The 24,878-nt window shown below is 36.0% G+C and overlaps 2 protein-coding genes across 2 annotated transcripts; one reads left to right on the plus strand and one right to left on the minus strand.

The window, feature by feature from the left end:
• Positions 1-6,105: 6,105 nt before the first annotated feature.
• On the minus strand, positions 6,106-10,136 carry LOC111809107 (protein BOBBER 1). The gene is made up of 6 exons (XM_023695458.2): positions 9,636-10,136; positions 8,624-8,796; positions 8,477-8,525; positions 8,093-8,259; positions 6,462-6,545; positions 6,106-6,371 (listed from the first exon to the last, which is right to left on the minus strand). The coding sequence occupies exons 1-6, from the start codon at positions 10,066-10,068 to the stop codon at positions 6,333-6,335; spliced, it is 945 nt and encodes a 314-aa protein (XP_023551226.2). The 5' UTR covers positions 10,069-10,136; the 3' UTR covers positions 6,106-6,332.
• A 5,031-nt stretch (positions 10,137-15,167) lies between these two features.
• Positions 15,168-17,184, plus strand: LOC111808689 (putative polygalacturonase). The gene is made up of 5 exons (XM_087117022.1): positions 15,168-15,207; positions 15,481-15,819; positions 15,896-16,016; positions 16,121-16,366; positions 16,457-17,184. Exons 1-5 carry the CDS (start codon positions 15,175-15,177, stop codon positions 17,161-17,163), a joined length of 1,446 nt encoding a protein of 481 aa, XP_086973148.1. The 5' UTR covers positions 15,168-15,174; the 3' UTR covers positions 17,164-17,184.
• The last annotated feature ends 7,694 nt before the right edge of the window (positions 17,185-24,878 follow it).

Below are 24,878 nucleotides of genomic sequence, written 5' to 3' on the forward strand. Positions count from 1 at the left end.
CTTGATTGTCTGCCCAAATATCACAACATGCCTAACCAAAGGCAGAGACCCTAAAAGGATGAAAAATGATAAATAATGTGTTTTTGAAGGACCTGATAGAAATATGTTGTTCCCTTGTAATGAAAGGACATAGGTTTATCTAGCTGGACCCTCTAGAATTGATATTTTGCAAACAGGTACATCATCTACAACCTAATTACAACTCTAGCCCTATACTTTAATGTAATTAACATTTGTCCACTGATGTGAGTTACCAAAGAACTTTCACTATATAAATATTAATGCAATGCCCACTTCACTACAATATATATATATATATATATATATATATATATATATCTATATATATCTATATATATATATAGATATATCTATATATATATATAGAGAGAGAGAGAGGATTGTTGTTATTTGGCCAAAGAAATTATTCAAATTCTTCATGAATATGGAGAGTCCTATTCCACCACATTGCAATTTGGATTTGAGTTATAAAAATTTCCACCCAACTTTCTTGTCATTTAGTGAATCTCAAACCATAATTTCAAAGAATATGTCTTTCTCTCTCTTAAATGCACGGATATCAAGTCACCAAATCAATTCAAAAGTTTATGTTGATGGGATCCCACATTGGTTGGACCGAAGAACGAAACATTTCTTATAAGGGTGTGAAAACCTCTTCCTAATAGACACGTTTTAAAATCGTGGGTTGACGACGATACGTAAAGGGTCAAAACGGAGAATATCTGTTAGCAGTGGGTTTTGGCTGTTACAAATGATATTAGAGTTAGGCATTTAGTGATGTGCAAGCGAGGACATTGAGCCCCCGAGAGGGTGGATTGTGTGGAAACCTCTCCCTAACTGATGCGTTTTAAAACTGTGAGATTGACAGTGATACGTAACGGGTCAAAGCCCATGAAGTAGAAATCAATCTTGAACGATGAGAAAATTACATTACAAGGATTTGAACGACACGAGAGCTCCTACTTTAAAATGTTGTTTGTCACTTGGAGCTTTAGTATGTTGGATGTTTTAAGCGATAGAAAGATCTTATCGACACGTGCGCGCACAAATATATAGGTTTTTTTGGCATTTGGGTATAGAGAGAAAATATGGTTTGGAGTATGATTAGTATGAAGACTTATGGAATCCAATAAAAATGAATTTCCAGAAGTTCCATAGGCAAAAGGGAATCAGCATGAATGAAAGGAATAAGACACAAACAGTGAAACCCACTTCAGAATTTTAGTCTTAAAAGTTTGTTTAATATAATCATTGGTTTAGTATAGTTTCAAGTTTCAAGAACGGTACATTCTTTTTAAGTGGGTGGAAACCTCTTCCTAGCAGATGTGTTTTAAAAAATCTTGAGGAAAAACCCGAAATAGAAAGCCCAAAAGATGACAATATCTGCTAGCGGTGAGCTTGAGTTGTTGCAAATAGTATCTGAGCCAAACACTAAATGATGTGCCAGTGAGAAGGCTAAGCCATGAAGGGGAGTGGGCAAGGCGGTGTGTCAACAAGGAGGCTGAGCACCGAAGGGGGAATGGATACGAGACGGTGTGCCAGCAAGGAGGCTGAGCCCTGAAGGGGAGTGGACACGAGACGGTGTGCCATCAAGGACGTTGAACCCTAAAGGAGAGTGGACACGAGGCGGTGTGCCAACAAGGACGCTAGGCCCTAAAGGGGGTAGATTGGAGGGTCCCACATCGATTAAAGAAGGAACGAGTGTCATCGAAGACGCTAGACCTCGAAAGGGATGGATTGTGAGATCCCATATCAGTTAAATAGGAGAACGAAACATTCTTTTGAAAACGACGTGGAAACTTCTCCCTAGCAGAGCATTTTAAAACCTTGAGAGAAAGTGTGAAAGAGAAAACCCAAAAAAGATAACAGGGAAAGTCCGAAAGAGCCAATTACCTGGTTGAAACGTGTCGGGTTAGGATTGGTACAAGTGTGGTTTGGGATTTGTAAGTGAAAACCAAAAGAATCTATTTCTTTGGTTTTGTGTTAATTCCATTAAAGATGATGAGGTCTTTGTGGACCAAATGTGCTGAAAAATGTCCACTTATTTTGATAGTTAAATGCAAATCCTTGTCCATGATTACAGAAAAGTAGGTGATGGTGGAAAAGAATTGCTAGGTGGAAGATATTAAATGCATTTGGTCATCTTTGCATCCCCATATTTCATCTACAATCTATGTGCACAAAAATAGCACTTTCTTCAAATACACCATTTAACATGCATCAAATATATATATATAAAGTTTGACATTGATTAGAGGTCGAAAACACCTTGAATACATAAGTAACGATAACGTTTCTGTTGATACGATATCTAGAAGCAGATGCACGCGAACTTAGATATCATATTCTTGTAGAAATATAAAGAGATTCGTTGTCCCAGGTAATCTCTTGTTTAGTTCATTTATATAGCACCCAAATCCCACTGTTAGTAGATATTGTCTGTTTTGACCCGTTACATATCGCCATCAGCCTCATAGTTTTAGAACGCGTTTACTAGGGAGAGGTTTCCACACCTTTATAAGGAATGCTTCGTTCCCCCTCTAACCGATGTGGGATTTCACAATCCACCTCCTTGGGGGCGTAGTGTCCTCGCTGACACACTGTTTGGTTTTTGGCTCTGATACCACTTGTAACACTCCAAGCCCACGGCTAGCATATATTGTCCTCTTTAGGTTTTCTCTCAAAGTTTTTAAAACGCGTCTTCTAGGGAGAGGTTTCCACACCCTTATAAAAATGTTTCGTTCCGCACTCGAACCGATGTGGAATCTCACAATTTAATATCCTAGCAACGAGATTTCCTTATATGCATGGTGGCTAGAGGAGAGTTAGGCATAGAATTAAAAGCTACTCATGGTAATTTATGGCATGAGATTAAGCAGCCTTGGATCACATGTTGTGGGGACAACAAATTAGCAGAAATCACAAAGAACAAACAAGGAAAATTGGAGAAGTGAGTGGAAACTGTGTTTAAAAATGTGACTTTTTTTTATCACTTTCAGCTGAAGGAAGAACAGGAATTTTAAGTTACTAAAAGAGAAAGAGATGGCTTAAAGAAGAAACAGCTGGAGTGGGATTTGTCTGTTTTAGAGAATTGTAAGTGAGGTGGCTATGGCTGGCGTGGCCCCACTTTTTGGACCCCTTTTACATGCCTCAAGCTTTGAATTGTCCTTTTGGATTCTGCTGACATGGACAAACATGAATGAAGTGGCAGTCATTGTCCATGGCATGCATTCTTGCGTTTGGCGACTGAGATGAGATAAACAATTTGGATTTGAACCGACTCTTTTCTTTCTTTCTAGAGCATTCAACACCATATAAACTCGAAAGGAAATAACCACGAGATTTTCGGGTTATGTGGCTCGTACTTTCTGATAAAAATCCTTTTATTTTGATCAAAATCTTCAATTATGAGATGTATTGTTACAACTCTCATTTAGTTCATAACGTTTGATGGTTCATATTTTTATTTATTTGGTTCATGTATGAAAATTAGTATTACTATGCCGATATATAGTAGAATTGTTGAGTTGTTGAATCATTGTCATTTTGTATTTGTCTAGTGACATTTGGGTTAGGTGTGGAGTCTTATATTTGCCTAAGACAATTGAGAGGAACTTTGTTGAGAAATTTTGAAGTGTGAGAATGCAAGAAATATACTTATAAACATTTTGATTATAGTGATTGACTAGATGTAGGGGAATTTCTTCCCTCCAAATTACGTAAATCTCTGTCTCTTTGTTTAATTTTTGTTTATGGGTGTGTGAGGGTGCGATCGATCTAGCTTCTACAACAACAATTGAGTATTGTAACATTTTTTGGTTGTGACATTAGGATACAACAATTGATATAAGAGCATTTTTTACTGCAACAAGAATAACCCTTTTTATGAGTTCTATTTTGAGTTAAGTCATTGAGTTTTGCTGTCGGCATCAGCTTTCAGAATCAGTCTCATCACAATTTCCCAATGTAATAACTTTGGTACAATAAAGATCTGGAAATTTCATAGCTCAAAACAATTAAGTTATTCCACAATTACATCTCTCATTGCTTTCGGTCTTATTCCAAGAAAAGGTCAAAAAGTTTGTCTAAGTTCAGCTTTTGTTGTTTTGTTTAATTTCCTTTTGCATCATGAACATGAACCAATTCTTGGCAATGGTTCTTTCCATTGTCTCTTGGTGGATGAACAATACAAAATCAATCAAAAGAGAGACAGAAAATCATTAAAATGAATGAAAATTCACATAAGGTTTAGCACTGTTCCAGATCGGTTTAGAGAAAAGTTGCCTTTGCTTTTGATACCAAGGAATTTCCTTGTTTTTCATCATTTATTCACATTTTGGAGCGTACAATAAAATGGGGTTTTCAGTTGATGAAACGGCCAAGCTTTTCAGCAGTACAAGATTAGTACAAAAAATGATTCACATCTTGGAAAAGAACAGTGAGGAACCAAACACTAAGAGACAGTTCTTTGAGGCAAAAGTTTAGCAGAAGGTCTCCTCTGCCATCACTTCAGACAGGGACTCATTCGCTGTGTTGGGGTTGGTCCTGCAGGTGGAGGGCCATCTCATCTCAATTTTGAACCAAAAACAAAGATGGGAAAAAAGAGAGCAGAAAATTCCAATGACAAGTGGCATGCCAATGATAGTGAATTTGGACGTGAAGATAAGCATTGAAGAAAAATTTTCCATTTTCCCAAAGCTATGGGAAAAAGAATGAATAAGGGGAAATCTGAGCTCTGCTTTCACCAGGATTATGAGAGAATTATTGCTTTTTTGGGTCAAAATTTGTGAGAAGATGAGGTGGGTTCATCAAGAATATGTCCTTGTCTGTCTTGATGATAATATTTTTGGAGGATTCCTTTCCCCTTTGATAAGAAAACAACTGGCTTGCTTTCACTGACAGGAAAAAGCCCAAGAAAAAAGGAACTCTTTATGTCTAGAAGCTGAATCTTAAATCCTTTTTTTTGGGGGGGTGTTGTTTCACGAAAGATTTATTAATGAATATTATCAAACAAGAAAGTGGGAGTATTTTAATGAAGATATAAAAGATGTTCAAGATTTCTAAACCTATATTTCGTGGAATTCATGGCATCCCTATACCTGTGCTAGAATGGTTCTAAAAGGATTGTTATGGGTACACCAACAAAATGCAACGAATTAGCAAGACGGAAGGAAAAAGGGGGAATCATTTTGGGATGGTTTGGGAAGCATGTGGGAGAGAGATTTAAAGGGGAATGGCATGCTGTTGTGTTTCAGTTTGGTTTTATTGGTCACAACAACAAAAGCAGGCTGTTTGGTAGCAAAGTGAATGGAGAGGGGAAGACTACAAACCAAGCCCCTCAGACATTGGAGGGAGGATTAGAGGTCCCCCCAGGGTACAGGTTTTCCAAGGAGAATCATTTCCATTGATGGGGCATTTGTGGGTCTATCACACAATAATGACAAAGGGGTGTAGACCCTTCTACCTTTTATTGGAAAAGGGCATTTAGAAGAACCCAAATGCCTTAGATAGGCACGGGTCGACGCCTGTCAGCACGTTTCCGCCACAAGGATGAATGCCACTGTTTGAATCACAAATCATCGCAATTTATCACCGTTCAATATAGAAAAAGAATAACATATGAAAGAAAAATCAAAATGATGTCCTAACCCAACATTCAATTAGGTTGAGAAGTCCCTTTCATGGTCTCAATGAAGTAGCTTGGTTCTTTCTGTGGCCACCACCTAGAGAGAAAAAATTTGGAAAAAGAAATTCCAAACGACCAAATATTAGCGAAGGTAGCCTAATCAAGATTTGTCTATTGGATTGGAATTATCAAACTCTCCAGACAATTAACGAAATCATGTATAATCTTCTGAATAGCACTGCTCATTTATTTGTAATGGAATCTAAATATCATTTTGTAAGAGAGATCACCTTGGATCTTACTTGCTGAAATAGATCTGCTTGCTCATGATCCATGGGCCTTTCACTCGGACCCAACATTGATTTTTGCTGAAATAGATCTTGGAACACCATCGTAGACAGCCCATCTAAATTATCATGAAAAATAAAATGATATAACTTAATTCCATACGTGCATCATACCAAAATCCCGATTCATTAGTTAATGAGAATATGTCCACATTGCCATTCTTGTAATCTAGAAAAGACCCTCTATCCCCTAAACATTAAGAAACCGACTCAAGAATTCGATCTCCCAAAAGCAACCTAAAACTCTCCAGCTCTGAACAGAAACTATAATCTTATTTGCTTTTTCTTTAGCGGGTTCTCTTATATATGTGTTGTCGAATCAGGAAGAAAATTTCCATTTATGATAACTTTGCCCTTGAAAAGTCCATCTCCGGATGCTGCATGGCAATTCAGAGATTCAGTCGAGAGAATCAATAGAATATTATAAACCAAAAGCAAACACATGCACACAGGTACAAATAAATCACCTCAGCCATGAACTTCTTCAGAATCTCTTGCTTCTGCATCTCATCGCTGGTTGGGAGTCCCATGGACTTCTGCCTTTGATCGAACTGTAAAAATTTCCCCCAAGTCAAGGAAGATGAATTGATTATCAATTTATTATAAAATATATTAATATACATATAGCAACAGCTGCAACCGTACCCATCATCAATGCATAACAATATGCACTAAATAGCGAACTTAGGTTAACTCATTGAATGTCAAGAGACAGGAAAGCATAATATCAGGCATGATGAGTTTAGATCTATTAAACATGGCAGTTTTCAGAGGTGTCTCTGCTGATATAAAATAATTTTACTCACGAGCATGAATTTTTATTGGCATCAAGGATGAGGGAGATGAACTCCTAGAATGATGCGGAACATGGTTAAAATTGAGATGATCTCTGCCCTTTCATCATATTGTCAAAAAAATCTAACAATATCTATATCCTTCTCTGGGGAATTTAACAGTTTTTGATAGTTGAGTTAAGACTTCCTCTGATTGTTAGTGACTATAATCTGCCGAAATAGAAGAAATCCTTTTTCTCTTTGAGGGTAGATTGACTCTCACATGACCCACCCCAATGTCCACTATATATATAAAATCAGGGCAGACCCATCGAGTAAGTCTTGAGGAATTTATTGAGGAAGGCCTTGATTTGGAGTCACGATCATTTAGTGAGTTGAAAAAAGTGGTCTTGCCTTCATTTCAACTTTCAAGGGGGTATTCGTATAAACAACAAGGCTGCGACTATAGGATAAAAGGTGTAGGAGATTAAGAGGATGATTGTGCTTGAAAATACTACTGAGACATACTAGTAGTAGTTGGTAAAGTGATGGAATCCTATAAGGATATAAGTGGGGATATTATTGGATATTATGGGAATAACAGCAATCAGTTAGGAGTCGTTATTTTCATGATTTGTTGTAAATAGAGTAAGTCTGAAAAGATGGAGGTAAACATTTGTTCAGTGAGTCAAAGCATGAGCTAGCTTGAGTGGCATCACAAGAGTGAGGAAATTTTAAGTGCCTGAAATTTCTTGGTGGTTTACAAGTAATATCATTATCTTATATATTTCAATATATTTGGTTTCCATCACAAAGCCGCTTAAGATCCAATTCAGTCGTAAGAAACTTGAGGTTTCACGTTTCTTCAGAATGGGGAAAAGAATAAGATTAAGAGAACTATTGGATGATTTGTTGATCATTTGAAAATCCCACTGAGGCGTAAAGCACAATGGGCTTAAATGTATAAAGCAATCATACGAGGTTTGGTATGAAGTAACCAGAGAATTTTGGAGGAAAGTGTTTATATTGGGAGGAGGTGGTGAACTTAGCAAAATGTTATGTATCCTTTCAGTGAGGACTTCAAGTTCTTTTTGCAACTGTACTTCTGAAGATATTAACATTTGTTGGGGTGATTTTCGTGAAGTCCTAGCTGGAGTGTATAAATTATTATGCTTATAACTTTTCCCCAATACAATAGAAAAGTATTTCTTGTTTCCAACTAAAAAAAAGTTGGATTCTTTATCAAAGCACAAAAATAAATATACAGGAGAATATAACAAAGCTATACGTGTATTAGATATAAAATAGATGAACAAAATACATACCATCATCTTTTCAACTGTTTGTCGTGTTTCTGGATCCAAATCTGCTAGTTTGCTGTTCTCAGGTTCAACCTTCTGTGTATCAATCTCAGGATCACCTTTCACTAGGTACTTCCACCACTCCATTTGGTTGTGCTTGGTCAAAAGAATGGAGATGGTGCTCTGATCCTCTGCAACAAGTACCAATATAAAACATGGAACAATTAGTTAATGCAATAACTTTGATACCCAAGTGATCACAAAAACTGCTTTCAATTAACTTTATGCATCCCTTCTTATTTATGCTATCCCCTTTTCCCAAGGACTTGAACAGCATCAAAATAAGCCATATCTAAAAGAGATTTAACATTATTCACTCTTTTATTGTGAACAGAACTCCAGAAGTACCTATGCTCCAGTAACAGTCATCTGGCTTGACAATCTGACAAAGCTCTCCCTGCAAGCAAGTGATGATAATTCAGAACTTGAAAGTATAAAAATACACTCCGTGCAAATATGCCCGTAACAGAAACAAGCTGCTGCTAACAAACATACATCTATCACTGGCGGTTGACCCTTTAGTCCAACTTTGAGATGATTCTTCTTGATCTCACACACCACAAACCTGGACTTGGTTCCTTTGGGTACAGGTACATTAACATTGACTTCTTGCAGGGTCTGTGTCCAAGAGTAGTTGTCCATATCAAGGCCATTACCTTTGTTGGGAACTGCACATTCCATAAGTACAAACAAAGTTAAAGATGACATTTGGTTTACAAACAAAGTCTAGGGTCGATCAGGCAGTCGAACTCACAAGACAAAAAGATTTATTTCATAAATTTGATAGGGGAAGCCTCATACTGAGTTCCAAATTCCAGAGGAATTTTAGACACCTTTAACAGACACATTATGAAAAGAAAAGACAGAAACTATCACACTGCATGATGAGATATCATGCTTAACTCAAAAGGATAAAATTCAAACTCCACATAAGAAGTCATATTTTCTACGTAAGTTTTCTCAACTACAGCAGAGTTTCCACACACACACACATATACCCAAAAAAGCAATATAATACCATTCAATTGACATTGAAAACCAATAAGACTCGGACATAACTTCTAACCCGTGATATGGCTAGAATAGAATAATATCCCAATTATTTCACTTCTAATGTTGAACTCAGAGCAACATTGAACAAGTATCAATACATCAGATGAATCCCGCCCTTGAGTTAAGAGGGTTAACGGATTAGCCTACACCCTACTAACCAAGTAAACAACTGGCTAACTACAAACTAGAACCATGAACCATCCGGACTAAGAGCTACAAAACTACTGCCACCAATGCTTCATCACAATGCAAATTTCCTCACTCCAATTGCTAAACCTTGCCTGTTCACTGCACTATTGACAGTAAAATCTAGCCATACTTGACCGTCGAGATTTATGAACAGACAATCATTTCAGCTCTTCAATGTTTCCCACTCCTTTACCTCTTCTAGATAGTACAATATCAATAAAGCGAATACAACACAAAATGACAAAATAAAGCACAAAATGCTCACCTCTTGGCCCATTCTCCTCGCTGTTCCCCTCCAACTTCACACCCACTTTCTCTTCTGGTGGTGATGCCACAGTCTTCGTCTCCTCCTTCACAGCCTTCACCTCCTGCTTCACACTCCTCACCTCCTCCTTGATCCTCTTCTCAGCCTTCCCTTTGTGCTCAAGTGACTCCTCATGCTTCTTTCTCTTCTCCACAGCTCTGCGCACCACCGTCTCAATTTCCTTCTCGGCTCTATCGCTTGAGAGAAAATCGCTCTCATTGGCAAGAAAATCGAACACCTTCTCCAAAAACCCTAGAGGGTTTGAAGGATCAAAGTCGGCATTGAAGTGAGAAGGCTTAGCAGATGAAGAAGATGATGGAGTGGAGGAGGAGGAGAAAGGCCTTTTTGGCTTCGAAATTTCTTCCTTCTCTTCGTAGTCGGAGATAATCGCCATGGCAGGCAGACGCAAGCAGAATCAAGAAATCGCTTGAAAAGATCGGTCCAATGGAACGAGGGTTTAAGTAAGAGTGAGAGAAAACGGAAAGCACTAGAAGCTCTAGAAGGTCCATTTATCTTTTACTTTCATTTTTATTTATTTATTTTAATTTTGAAATTATTTCAAAAATATTAATTGAATTTTGTTCTCTAAAATTATAAATAAAAATTAACACGACATTTCAAGAGTTACATGTAATATTCAAAATTAATTAAAAAAATGGGGAGGTTTAGAGGAAGAGTAAAGTACCTTAAGCACGAATTTGGAGATGAAAATGGATAATCAGGCCGAGAAAGACGACCATCAACTCGAGATTTATAGTTGCACCACACAGATGCAAATGGATGTAGGCCTCTAACTCGCACCATGCCCCATTGTCTAGTCCTAGTAACTATAGATCCAAAGGTAGCCTTAGCACATGCTATCTACCGAACAACTTAATGGTTCATATTCTCATTTATTTTGGTTATTAACTCTCATTTACTTCATAATCATTTTGGTTCATATTCCCATTTATTATGGTTATTAACTCTCATTTAATTCATAACCATTTCATCATATTCTCATTTATTTGGTTCATGTATTACACAAATATATAGCTTTATTTTGAGACGTGGAGTCAGAGTCATTGCCATTTTGTATTTGTCTGGTGGCATTTTGGTTTAGATGTGGAGTTATTGTCATTTTGTATTTGTCTAATGACATTTGTGTTAAATGTGGAATCGTTGCCATTCTAGAGGCAATTAGGAGAAACTTTGTTGAAAGACATTGTAATGTGAAAGATACACTTGTAAATATTTAGTAAATGGCTACCACCCGTGGATATAGAGGGATTTATTCTCTCCAAACCGTGTAAATCTTTGTGTCTCTTTGTTTAATTTTTGTTTGTAGGTGTGTGAGTGCGATCGATCTTACTTCCGCTTCCGCTACAACAATTGGGTATCATAACAATTTTTTTTATTATGGCATTTTGTACAACACAGTCTTCGGTTGCAGCAAATATCAACATCTCGAGTGGGCATGTGAATCTTACTATAACTTTTGGTGCTCTTCTTGAACAATATGTAGTTGACATACAAAAGTATCATGTTCATATGGATAAGGTTAAGTGACTTATTAAGCACTATTAATACGACTTACTTTGTAATTGTTACAAATTATTTGATTCAAATCGTTTACGTAGAAGCATGTGATTGGGGGTATCATATGCAATGAGTTTATATAAGACTGGACTACAAAATATTTAATCTCTATTTATAAATCCGTTAATTGAGAAGATTAATATTTCACAATATAATCATATGGAACTCAATCTTAATCCTGAGTGAGCAATGAACTCTTGCTTGTGAGGATTTGTCCTTTGATTTATATGAATGGGAATGACTTTGGTAGATGATTCAGTATGCCGAACATTTTGGAGACTTGATCAAATAGGGAGATGAAAACATAACTTCACAATAGGAATTCACTCATTTCATAAAAAAAAAATTGAGAAAGAACGGAAGGTATGATTTTCCGGTTCTTGATTTTGATTTTTCTTCAAAATCGAGAGTTTTTCTTGGATTTAAATTCTAAATTTTTAGTATGTTAATATTGGAGGGATTTACACAAGTTTCACGAAGGAATTCGGAGTTGATTCAAACCAGAAGGTGGCGTTTCGATGAACGTCATGAAAATGAAAATTTTGGTAAGTTTTTAGTTTTCGACCATCTTTGGATTCAATTATTTCTTGTTGTGGTTGACTAAAAATTATGAGAAAAATACCTTATTAAAGATGGATTAAATTTCTACGAGTTTTGTGAAGAAACTAACTTAATTTTGTGTAGAGAAAGTTATAAAAATTATATAAAATAGAAAAGAATCGAAAATTGGTTGGGAAATAAAAAAATTTGACGTAGGAGTCGAATGTGAAGGTGATAGCACGTAAGAGGTGTTTTCGGCCCGTTTGACCTTCATTTATCAGCTATTCATTCAAATTTTACTAACCCTAAATTTACTTGAATTAGGACTTATAAGAGAAATTTCAGAAGGTTTGGAGCTCCTAGCATGTGGAAAAGCTACCTTCGGAAGTCACACGTCATCCAAATAAGTCACCACATGGATTTTATGAAAGTAATACTCGTAGGAATTTCTAGGGTGTGTTAGCATGCGAGCATTTCTTATCTTAGGTGGTTAGAAAATGCATGTTATGGACTTCGAAAGGGAGGTTTTTTTTGGATGAGTATGTATTGTTTGTGTGTTAGGGTAAAATTACCGTTATGTCCCTAGGTTGAGATTTCCGAGAAGCATGTTGTTTTATATATTATGAAAAGCTAGAAACACGAATTGCAAGACTAAAATAGGAGTTGGGCAACATGGATGAGTATGTTATGCATGATGTAAGAAATGACCAAAATGTCCCTATGATGAGATTTGTGATAATGCTGTTTTATATGCTTTCCGCTGTGTTGAAAAGGAAGATGAACTATTGTAATCTATGCTTCGAGTGATTGATGGATGTTATCTCCCTGCTGAGCATGTATGCATGATATAGTATGTGTTAGCTCCATGTGTTTGACTATGTATTCTTCCTATAAAGCGTGTTTATCTGCACAGCTAGGGCGTTAGAGTTTGGTTGACTGGACGATGACCCTAGACTAGATGCCTCAAACGATGACCCTACTGAGCACCTTAGGATTGTGAGCAACGGTCAGAGGATCTAGGCTCTAGTGCTCTAAGACTAAGAAAGACTTGAGATGTCGGAGTAGAGCAACCTAGAGCCAAACTTTCCCGTTAATCCACCTAGTCGCCTTAGGAATCCAATAAACCTCCTCAGCTCCCAAATGTGACCAAGGAAAAGTTCAAAGTATGGATTACGCGTTTAGGTGATCAATAGGTATATCTCCCTAGCAAAGCATGCATGAGAGAACTTAGTTAAGATTAGGGCACTACAGCTAGTGCGGCTTACACGATGACCTAGGTCAAAATATTTCCAGTAGACCCAGAACCCCAGGATCGTGAGTGGCGATTAGAGGTTTGACCTAGGTCAAAATATTTCCAGTAGACCTAGAACCTCAGGATCGTGAGTGGCGATTAGAGGTTTTAGACCTGAGTGTACCTGGAGACTTGATTTAGACCTAAATGTACATAGAGATTTGGATTATCCTCGAGGAGCTAAGCTCGAGCGTCCTGGAAACAAGAGATGAGATTTAAACTGCCTAGAAGCTCCTAAGAATTTCGTAGACCTCCACGACAACCAAGAACAACCAAGATAGCTGAAGAGACTATAACAGTGTGAACAGTGTCACTAATTTGTCCGCTACCTTTTTTGCTCTGGTACTGTACCATCGAGACTCTACTCCATTTTCCATATCGTGGAGCTAAGTGTCACTGATTAGGGTAGTGCGACACGTGCCCCAACTTAGTAGAAATGACCACGGGTCTCTTGAACATGACCTTTTTGTTGTAAACCCGTCCCTAAGCTTGGAGTGTGGGACCACGTAGGTTGACCTAGTAGCTGATCGGCACACAGAGGATCGTGGTCTTGTGGGAGGGCTTGTCAACTAACCTTCATGGATGATGTTCAAATTGAGATCCAACCATACTATCTCGCAGTTTATGCGGTTGCGCTTTAACCCACCTAGTACACTAGTCATTTACTGCATGAGCAAGTCAAGCCACCTAAGTCGTAGAAAAGAAAGATTGGAAAACTAGCATATACCCCTAGGGGTACGCTTCAGTTTAGAGACTCGCTCGAAACATCAGGGTACCCAATTACTCAAATAGCAGTGGAAAGCCCGTGCATACTTACTAGGTTAAGGATGCGATGAGAGCCTATAAATAGATTGCTTACTAAGTATTTTTATACTCACCCTTCTCCCTCTCTTTTTCTGGTGTTTGAAGTTGTGGGATGAGGTGGAGGAGCATTCGAGAGCTATGTGGTTCAAGAGGGGGTCGTTTTGGAGTGTTACTCCATTTTTACATTTTGGAGACTTTTGTATTTTGTTTTATAATTGTATTCCAAACTTGTTTCCTGTTTGTAATATTTTAAACAATACCGTCTTATAATTTTATTTAATTTTGTATTTAATTTGAGATTTTTTTTTATTTAAATTTTATTCAATTTTTTAATCTTGTATTTTATTTATTATTATTATTTTTTGCTTTTATCTTTTTAGTCTCGATTCGAGTTTCGAAGTCTCAAAAATTGGATCGTGACAATTACTCTAGATTTGGGAACGTTTCCCAATCTCTTTAAGTTTCTCTATGCTCAAACCTCCCAACCCTCATTCGATTGTTTTGCTTTCTATCTTTTTAACCGAGATCGAGAGAGAAAACAGAGAGGGTTTAAAGAAGAAAATCGTGGGTTTCTACTTCACAAAGATCGAGGAAGTATTTCGGAAGTGTTATACTAACCTTCAAAAGGCAAATCCCTATAGAGGCTGAAGAAACGTCGGTATTCTCGTCGGAACACGTACGGAGGAATTTCCTTCCACCTTTATAGTCATAACACTCACATTCCATTCATAGTTAGTGAGTCATAACATAGCAACATCAAGGTCATAAGCGTATTCATCAGCTTAATCGAACCATAAAATATTTAAGTTAAGTTGATTTAAGTTATTTGAATAATTTATTCAAAATTTTTGTTTTTAATAACAATAAAATTTTAATATAAAAAATATTTAATAATTTATTTTTAAATATGAATTTAATTGACTTGGTTTGATCCTATTCTTAGCGTAATTATTTTATGACCTTGATACTTACCCTAATACTTATAAAACAATTAAAAAAAAAAAAAAAAAAAAAAAAAACCAAAACAAGATGCCAAATTTAAAAACCTTACACTCTTTACTTTTTTTTTTTACAGGTTGTATTGTGTTTCTTTACAACATTGTATTGTCCTTAATTTGACTTTTATCCTTGTAAATTCAACGGTTCATTTACAACCTAATTTTCAGCCTCTAAATAATAATAATAATAATAGTAAAAATTTCATTTTCTATTTTTAATTCCTAAATTATTCTATAAAATTGTCTGTCCCTAATCTAAAAATCATAAACTCAAAAACAAAAATTCATCATGGATCTTCCTCGAAAATCCACAAAAATCAATGTAATTTTTCTTTTTCTTTCTTTGAATTTCCTCTTGATTCGTTATTTTCTTTGAATTGATCGAGTAGGGTTGGCTTGTTCTTCTACTTTTCATTCGTTTTTTCAAATAATATGGGTTATTGTTCAAAACTCTGATTGGTTTTGTTTATTGATTTCTGGAGAAAATTTGAAAAATGTAACAAAAGATGAATCCATAAACTCAACTGCATTTTTTACCATTATGTTTTTGTGAAACAAAATGAAATTGAGTCATCTTCTGTGTTTTTTCGGACAGGTTACCGTAGCGAGAATCTCGGCTGTGATTGTATTGGCATTGATGAGCTTAGCCACCGTGGATGCCATGAATTCGCTTCTGAGTTCGAACTCTGTGGAATTTAAGGCGATCAATTGCCGAAAACACTCGGTGTTGCTGACGGAGTTTGGCGGCGTCGACGACGGAGTAACTTCAAATACTCACGCGTTCCAGCAAGCGATTAAACATCTCAGCACATTGGCGGCAGATGGCGGTGCACAATTGGTCGTGCCGCCAGGAAAATGGGTGACAGGAAGTTTTAATCTGACAAGCCATTTCACACTTTTTATTGATAAAGAAGCTACAATTCTTGCATCACAGGTTGGACCTATGAGTATATTATTTTTATAAAGCTAACAACTTAGTTAGATTTGTTTTTCATAATCTAACGGTGCAGAATGAATCGGAATGGCCACTTGTGAAAGTTCTCCCATCTTATGGGAGGGGAAGGGATGCCACTGGTGGACGGTACAGTAGCCTCATCTTTGGAACTAATCTTACCGATGTTGTTATCACAGGTGATTATTTATTTTTCTTTACCTTTTAACATTCATTTTTTTAAAAAAAAAAATGGTTAGAAATAATTATAGAGAAATAAAATTGGATTGGTGACATGGTGTAGGTAACAACGGCACGATCGATGGACAAGGATCTTATTGGTGGGATAAATTTCACAAAGGGGAGCTCAACGTAACACGACCATACATGATCGAGATCATGTACTCTGATCAAATCCAAATCTCAGATCTCACTTTGATCAACTCTCCTTCTTGGTTCGTCCATCCAGTCTATAGCAAGAATGTGATAATCCAAGGGCTCACCATCTTGGCTCCCGTCAGCGTACCCAACACCGACGGAATCGATCCAGGTTCCCTACTTCTTCACCTTCAAAATCTCAGGGCTTCTTTTTTTTTTTTTTCCATCATCCCTCTACCTAATTCTCCCTTCAATTTCACAGATTCTTGTTCCAACATGCGAATCGAAGACTGCTACATCGTTTCCGGTGATGATTGCATCGCCATCAAAAGCGGATGGGACGAATACGGTATCAAATTTGGAATGCCGACCGAGGACCTTGTCATTCGCCACCTCACTTGCATCTCACCAGATTCTGCAGGTATCGCCCTTGGTAGCGAAATGTCCGGCGGAATCCGCAACGTTAGGATTGAAAATGTCACTGCAATAAACACAGAGTCTGCTGTCAGAATCAAAACCGCTCGCGGACGAGGCGGCTTCGTCAAGGACATTTTCGTCCGAAGAATGTTTCTATCAACGATGAAATACGTCTTTTGGATTGCTGGAGACTACAAAGATCATGCGGATGATAAGTTCGATCCCTCGGCATTGCCAGAGATTAAGAACATTAATTACAGAGACGTGGTGGCCAAGAATGTTACAATGTCGGCAAATTTGGCGGGAATTTCGGGAGATCCGTTCACGGATATATGTGTTTCGAATGTGAAGATTGGTTTGTCAAAGAATCCTAAAAAGTTGCAGTGGAACTGTACGGAAATTGAGGGATTTAGTAGCGATGTCGATCCGACGCCATGTGCTTCGCTGGCTAAGGCCGCGAAAAGCGGTGGATGTGACTTTCCTAAGGACCAGCTGCCAATCGAGAATGTTCAATTGAAGTCATGCTCAGTTGAAATTCCTGCCTTCTCGTAGACGCTTTGTTTGTTTGTTTGTTTTTTTTTAATTCTATGAAATAAATAATAATGAAAAATTTAATGAAAATATAGATAAAATGTCTTTAATATTCAGCAACTGTGAAACTAACTTTTTATATAAGGGTACATGGTTATGATTCACATCATACTTCTATTCGTTCCCACACATCATAGCTTTTCTATGAGACATGCTTACGTGTACATGGCATATCTTTCATACTTATCATACATGGACCATCAATATCTCATAGGCATAATTACGAACATGATATCATAAGATATATAGGCTGGCATATTGGAAGTACGTGATAAGGCAACCCTAATCTTCAATCCAACGATCCAAGTTTTTGTTGAAGCAAGAACTCTCGAATCAAACTAATTAACACGTCCTTATACAAAATTCGGATCAATCGAGAGATAAGGCTAGAATTAGATTACCTCTTACGATCGAAGATGTAGAAGCAAGATTTGGAAACCTTGTTCTAAATTGAGTCACTCCACAATCGAACTTGATCAAGATTGAATGGCTCAAATGCAATTTTACCACAAGAATTGATTGAAACTTAGAAATGGCTAAATTGATGCTCGAATTTCGGAGGGAAACATTTCAATTTGAGATATGAATTCTCATCCACGAATCTCATTTTTACCTAACATATTGAGGGTATTTATAGTCTCCCGATAAAAAACGTTTGTGATCGGGATTTATTCCCAATCCCCTCTAATCTCCACAAGAGACACAGACAACTTGACCATTTGACTCTTACCTAATTTATAAAATTAAAAAGAATTATTGAAACTTAGAAATGGCTAAATTGATGCTCGAATTTCGGATGAAAACATTTCAATTTGAGATATGAATTCCATTCATCAACGAATCTCATTTTTACATAACATATTGTTGGTATTTATAGTCTCCCGAAAAAAGACGTTTGTGGTCGGGATTTATTCTCAATCTCCTCTAACCTCCACAAAAGACAAAGACAAGTTGACCATTTGACCCTTACATCATTTATAAAATTAAAAATAATATTTTACAACAAATGTAGGTGCTTGATTGGCTAAGAAAATAGACTTAAAATCAATTGTGCTTTGCTGGTATGTACATGTATCACACAATTCCTCCGACCCAACTCGAGGTGTCCCAGCAATAAGTCCACTTACCTTGTTAGCGAAGTCCACTTACCTTCTTAGCCATTATAGACTAAGGAAGACATCAAAATAGCAATAAGTGCACATTCCTTTTCGGTGGCTTAATCATAGATGGTTAGACTTATTCTGTTGTCAGATGACCTTCTAGAAATTTTTCTAGGATGCATGTGAGTGAAAACAAAACATGCAAGAAATACTCGCGTTAATATGTGGGGATAGTTTTCATTTTTAGAAGCGTTAAGTAACCTAACCATGTCGTAGAGGATTATAGATAGAGTGGCTCTAGTAAAGTTAATGTAGCCCATGTCACAATTACATGGGTTACTGGTGTTTTGTTCGTTAAGACGGAAGATTCATCTATGTCGTTTCACATCGATTATCGTAAATATAGATTTACTAGCTAAGAAGGTTAATATCACAAAGATTACCTCCACGACCAGGCATGAACATAATGAATTTACTGTAATAGCCCTTTTACAATTTTCCGAATGGTTTATTATTGGTGTGTTGAGAATTGGGTCAAGCCCAGTTATGAGCTACATGGGCTTGGGCTTCAAGGTCATAGGATGTTTTTTTTTAATAAAATACTTTTTACTAATGGAAATAAATATTTTAAACGAAAAAAAAAAAAAAAAAACTATAAATACATGAAGGCCCTATTGATTGTGGCCAACTGCCTTGGAAAGGTGTAATGTTTAAGGCCAACTTTGGTGGACTCATAGTTTTTGGGTCCCATAATCATTAATCTAACTAATTAGTTGGTAATTTAGGCTTAAAATGGAATCATTCCATTAATTTTATTATTATTATTTTTTTTTTAATTTTGAAGTTTCGATAATTTAGCTGTTATATACAGGAGTGTACATATGTGAGATCCCAAATCAATTGGAGAGAGAAACGAGTGCCAGCGAGGATGCTTGACCCTTTCAGGTGAGGAATTATGAGATCCCACATCGATTGGAGAGAAGAATAAGTGCTAGCGAGGACGTTGGACCCCAAAATAGGGTGGATTGTGAGATCCCATGTCGGTTGAAGACGAGAACGAAGCATTCTCTATAAGGGTGTGAAAATTTCAACCTGAAAGGCCAAATAGGACCATATTTGCTAGTGAGGCTTGTATTGTTGCAAGATGTCAGATTTGAGGAATTATGAGATCCTACGTCGATCAGAGAGAAGAACGAGTGCTAGCGAGGACGTTGGGCCCCAAAATAGGGTGGATTGTGAGATCCTGCATCGGTTGAAGACGAGAGCGAAACATTCTCTATAAGGGTGTGAAAATTTCTACCCGAAAGCCAAATAGGACCATATCTGCTAGTGGGGCACAAGATGTCAAAAAATCTGATCAACCCAAATTATATCGTACCTGAGATCCCACATCGATTGGAGAGAAGAACGAGTGCTAGCGAGGACGTTGGGCCCCAAAATAGGGTGGATTGTGAGATCTCGCATGTGTTGAAGACGAGAACGAATCATTCTCTATAAGGGTATGAAAATTTCTACCCAAAAGCCCAAATACGACCATATCTGCTAGTGAGGCTTGGATTGTTGCAAGATGTCAAAAAATCTTATCAACCCAAATTATATCGTACCTTTTAGGTTGAGTTATAGACATTCCGGTTGAGTTCAATTAAATAAAAATTTTATGAACAAAATTAATATGAACCTAAAAAATAAACCTAAAAAGGGTTCTTTAAACTTTAACTCGATCTTGACTCAAACCGTTCAAACGGTTAGATGAACACAACTCTCCACAATGGTATGATATTGTTCACTTCGAGCATAAGTTCTTATGACTTTGCTTTGGGCTCATACCAATGGAGAGAGTATTCTTTGATTATAACTTTATAATCATTCCCTAAATTATCCGACGTGGGACGTTTATCATCCAACACAAACTACTTTTGAATCTAGTACATGAACGATCTAACATTGGTACATACGAGTTTGTCCGAAAAAGTTTGAGCCACTCATATTTAATAAAACTTTAATTTGCAATGATTATCCTAAACAAACATATTTATTAAATTAATTAAAATGTGACAAGACACAATTGATAATGCATGCATGTCTGGTGATGCCAAATTGTTAGTTAAAATATTTCTATCATATAATATTGCAAAGTTTTCCGTGTTGCTCTTAATGATTATTTAGTTGATTCAACGACGTCGTGTGACATTATTTTTCATTCACTAGTTGATGTGATACCATAAAATAATAATAATAATAATAATAATAATGATTCGCTAAGATGTAAATATTTGAATAATAATGTAAAGTTGTTATTATTTTTTGTTGATTGTCTTATTTGGATTCATTATGTAATTGAACTTATTTTCAAATTTCATCACCTTACCTAAAAAATTGACAATCACTTCTATTTTATTTTTATTTTTTAAATTTGGAAGATCGTTCGTTAACCCATCGGTTGTGTTTTTATGTAGCTCTAAAGCAAATCATTTTCACGTTGAAAATATGTTCGAAGTCTCATATTAGCTAGATTAGAAATATTCTCGGTATAACTTCATCGATATACGACAACTTAAGGGTAATGTTGTAATAGACTGATGTCATTGCTAGTATATATTGTCTACTTTGACCCGTTATGTATCGTCGTCAGTCTCATGATTTTGAACTACGTTTATTAAGGAGAGGTTTCCACACGTTTATAAGGAATGCTTCGTTACTCTGTCCAATAGATGTGGGATCTTATAAGTGTCATAGAATTCAAACTAGAATTTAAAATCTGAATTCGATACGTGATCTTTCTGATATTCCTCTGTGACATGATCATATTAGCTACTCATCTTGAAGTGCTTGTAAGAGTGAAAATTATTTCTATAAACTAATACGAGTCCTTTCAATATATTTGATCGTTACTCACATTGTGAGATCCCATATCGGTTGGAGAGGGAACGAAACATTCCTTATAAGAATGTGGAAACTTCTCCCTAATAGGCGCGTTTCAAAACCATGAGGTTGACGACGATACGTAATGGACCAAAACAGACAATATCTGTTAGCAGTGACCATGAGCTAACATCGAATGATGTGACAGCGAGGACATTGGGCCCTAGAGGGTAGATTGTGAGATCCCACACTGATTGGACATGAAAATAAAACATTCCTTACAAGGGTGTGGAAACCTCTCCCTCATGATGTGTTTTAAAACCGTAAGGTTGACAGCGATCGACCTCTCCCTCATAGACGCGTTTTAAAACCGTAAGGCTAACAACGATCGTAACAGGCCAAAGCGGGCGATATCAATTAACGGTGGGCATGGGCTATTACACACATACTCCCTAAAAAATTTCCAAGAGATCACCCAATATAAAATTACTCCAAACAAGACATACTTAACTTTAGAGTTACTACGATTACGTGATTGAAAAGAAAGATATATATTTTATTGATATAAGTAGTAACTATCAATTCTTTTAAATATATCTTAACTATCCTATCATTACAATTATTTTCATTTAGATATGGTCTCGATTGATTCAGTTCATTCATGTATTCCGTTTTAGAAGCACTGAAAAAACAAATCTTGAATTAGGTTCAAAGTAGAGTCATATCATTGTATTCATATTAAGAAACCGTGTACTTCGACATCAATTTATTTTATTCCAAAAAAACAATATATTTATTGATATGAATAAAAAAAGTAAACTTTTTCCATATGAATAATATATAAAGACAATATATATCGATTCACATAAGATTATTTAATTTGATACTAACAATAAAATCATAAAAAATTAAACATAATATCATAGGAAGAGGTTTATTATTCTAACAAATGATATCAAACGACAAAAAGTAGATATGAAATATGTAAGTAAATGTATCATCGATATCGAGCCTGATACCTCTTTCACTTATTTTCTACCCAAAATATATATCAAACAAACATGTTAATCCAAACATAAATGAGTCGATAAGATGGGTATTACTTTTTCTTTTGTCAATTGTCAATCTTGAAAAAGTTAATTAATTTAGATTTAAACCGCCACTTGCTTCAAGTGCTGAATTTAATCATCCTCGATAGATAATTAAAGACCAAAAAATGGGTACAACAAACCATATCCAAACACCTTTTTAATCTCTAAGTTTGAAGGAATTGTTTTATTGGGACCCATGTTTTAAAAAGTGGTTTATTAGGTTTTTGGAAGTAGCTCGGTGAGATCTCATGTTCGTTAGAGAGTGGAATGAACCATTTTTTTTATAAAAATATGAAAATCTCTCCCTAATAGACACGTTTTAAAACCATCAGATTGACGACAATGCTAACAGACAAAAACAGACAATATTTACTAGTAGTCGACTTGGAGGAATAGTTTTATTGGGACCCATGTTTTAAAAAGTGGTCTATTAGGTTTTTGGAAGTAGATGTGAGATCCTACGTTAGTTAGAGAGTGGAATGAACCATTTTTTTATAAAAAATATGAAAATCTCTCCCTAACAGACACGTTTTAAAACCATCAGATTGACGATCATGCTAACAGACAAAAACAGACAATATTTACTAGTAGTCGACTTGGAGGAATAGTTTGATTGGGACCCATGTTTTAAAAAGTGGTCTCTTATGTTTTTGGAAGCAGCTATGTGAGATCCCACGTTCATTAGAGAGTGGAACGAACTATTTTTTTTTTATTTTTTATATAAAGTATGGAAATCTCTCCCTAGCAGACACGTTTTAAAACCATGAGGTTGACGACAATACTTAACAGACAAAAACAGATAATATCTACTGGTAGTGGACTTGGAGGAATAGTTTGATTGAGACCCATGTTTTAAAAAGTGGTCTCTTATGTTTTTGGAAGCAGCTCTGTGAGATCCCACATTCGTTAGAGAGTGGGACGAACCATTTTTTATAAAAGTATGAAAATCTCTCCCTAACAGACACGTTTTAAAACCATGAGATTGACAATAATACTAGCAAAAAAAAAAAAAAAAAAAAAACAGACAATATCTACTAGTAGTGGACTCGGAGGAATAGTTTGATTGGGACCCATGTTTTAAAGATTGGGACCCATGTTTTAAAAAGTGGTCTCTTATGTTTTTGGAAGCAGCTCTATGAGATCTCACGTGCGTTAGAGAGTGGGATGAACTATTTTTTATAAAAGTATGGAAATCTCTCATTAACATACACGTTTTAAAACTATGAGGTTGACGACAATACGTAACATGCTAAAACAAACGATAACTACTATCAATAGGTAGCAGTAGGCTTGGACGGTTACGAGTTCAATATAACAATAATAATAACTTAAGGATAACGATGAACATCGTAACAAACTCTTATTTAGACTTTTGAACTTTTAATTCATAGTTTAATAAATCTTCGTTGTTAATATCATTATTTAAATGTTAACTTAATAACTGTCTAGACTAAGTGATGATCTAACGTAGTAGATAACCGAATGAATAAAGTAAGAAAGAATTATCCAAAAATTGATGGAACGAGCTACCCAAATGCATCAACAAATTAGATTATTTAATCTGACTTAGACTATTCGATGTTTTGTATTTTATAATTATCACTTGATCGAACTAATGGACAAGCACGATAATGGAATAATGGCAAAAGATTATTGGTTTGTGTCATTTTTGTGTTTAAAAATAAAATGGTGAAAGATTATGGTTTTTGTCATTTTTGTGCTTAAAAATTAGTTGACAATTGACATTAAATAAAGTGTTAAGAGGGAAGGGGCAAGTTGGGATGATGCATGGGCTCTACTACGCACCAAGTGGGTTCCAAAGCTTCTTGTAATCATTCAACCTAAGTGTGGTTTTCCACTCCTACGTACTTAAAACTCTGATTCAGTCGTGTCTAATAAATTCTTAAACTTTCAATTATTCGACTAATATGAATTATTCAATTAAATTTATAAAAGGGTATTTTTAGTTCAGTTGAATTTCTTGAAAATGTGAAAATTCAATTTGTACTCGAGGTGTAGATCTACTCTGGAGACGGAAATACCCACATTAATAGTAGGTTTGATTCCAACATTGAATAGATCTGGATAAGAATATTTGTCCATCGGTAATGGAAACTACATTAGTAGAAATATAAGCTGAAACATCTCCCGATTGGGTCTCAACTATTGGTAAAGTATTCATACTTCCTTCACCTAAAGGAGAACTTAGTATTCATACTTCCTTCACCTAAAGGAGAACTTGATTTAGCGGCTCTTTCCAAAAGGTGTGAATGCAAATAAAAAACATCTCCCTGATAAGCTTCGCGGCCGGGCGGTCTTCGTAAAAGAAGAGACATTTGTCAATAAGCTTGTGCTTGTTTGGAGGGATCATCATAAATGATGAAAGTATGTTATTTTTGGTTGATTTTTTTTGTTGGGTCAACTAAACAATCCAAAAATAGACTTACAACTAATTTTATTAAATATTAAAAATATTTTATGTTTGTAACGGAAACATATTATGAATGAGTAGGATTTTTAAATAATTAAAAGAATAATAATCTAACGACCCGACTCAATCTAACCTAAAAATAGAGGGTTGGGTTTAAAAATAGAGGGTTGGGTTGTGAACTTGCATGTCACC

The sequence above is a fragment of the Cucurbita pepo genome, chromosome 13 (assembly GCF_057944985.1).
Source record: "Cucurbita pepo subsp. pepo isolate OVF chromosome 13, ASM5794498v1, whole genome shotgun sequence".
Classification (NCBI taxonomy): Eukaryota; Viridiplantae; Streptophyta; class Magnoliopsida; order Cucurbitales; family Cucurbitaceae; genus Cucurbita; species Cucurbita pepo.

Bases quoted from the DNA above. Each gene is read 5' to 3' on its own strand.
- LOC111809107 (XM_023695458.2), bottom strand. From the start codon at position 10,068: ATGGCGATTATCTCCGACTACGAAGAGAAGGAAGAAATTTCGAAGCCA. The intron at 8,260-8,476 runs GTACTTCTGGAG...TACTTGTTGCAG, and splicing joins TGACTGTTACTGGAGCATAG to AGGATCAGAGCACCATCTCC. The intron at 6,546-8,092 runs GTATGTATTTTG...AAATTTTTACAG, and splicing joins AAACAGTTGAAAAGATGATG to TTCGATCAAAGGCAGAAGTC.
- LOC111808689 (XM_087117022.1), top strand. From the start codon at position 15,175: ATGGATCTTCCTCGAAAATCCACAAAAATCAAT. The intron at 16,017-16,120 runs GTGATTATTTAT...GACATGGTGTAG, and splicing joins TACCGATGTTGTTATCACAG to GTAACAACGGCACGATCGAT. The intron at 16,367-16,456 runs GTTCCCTACTTC...TCAATTTCACAG, and splicing joins CACCGACGGAATCGATCCAG to ATTCTTGTTCCAACATGCGA.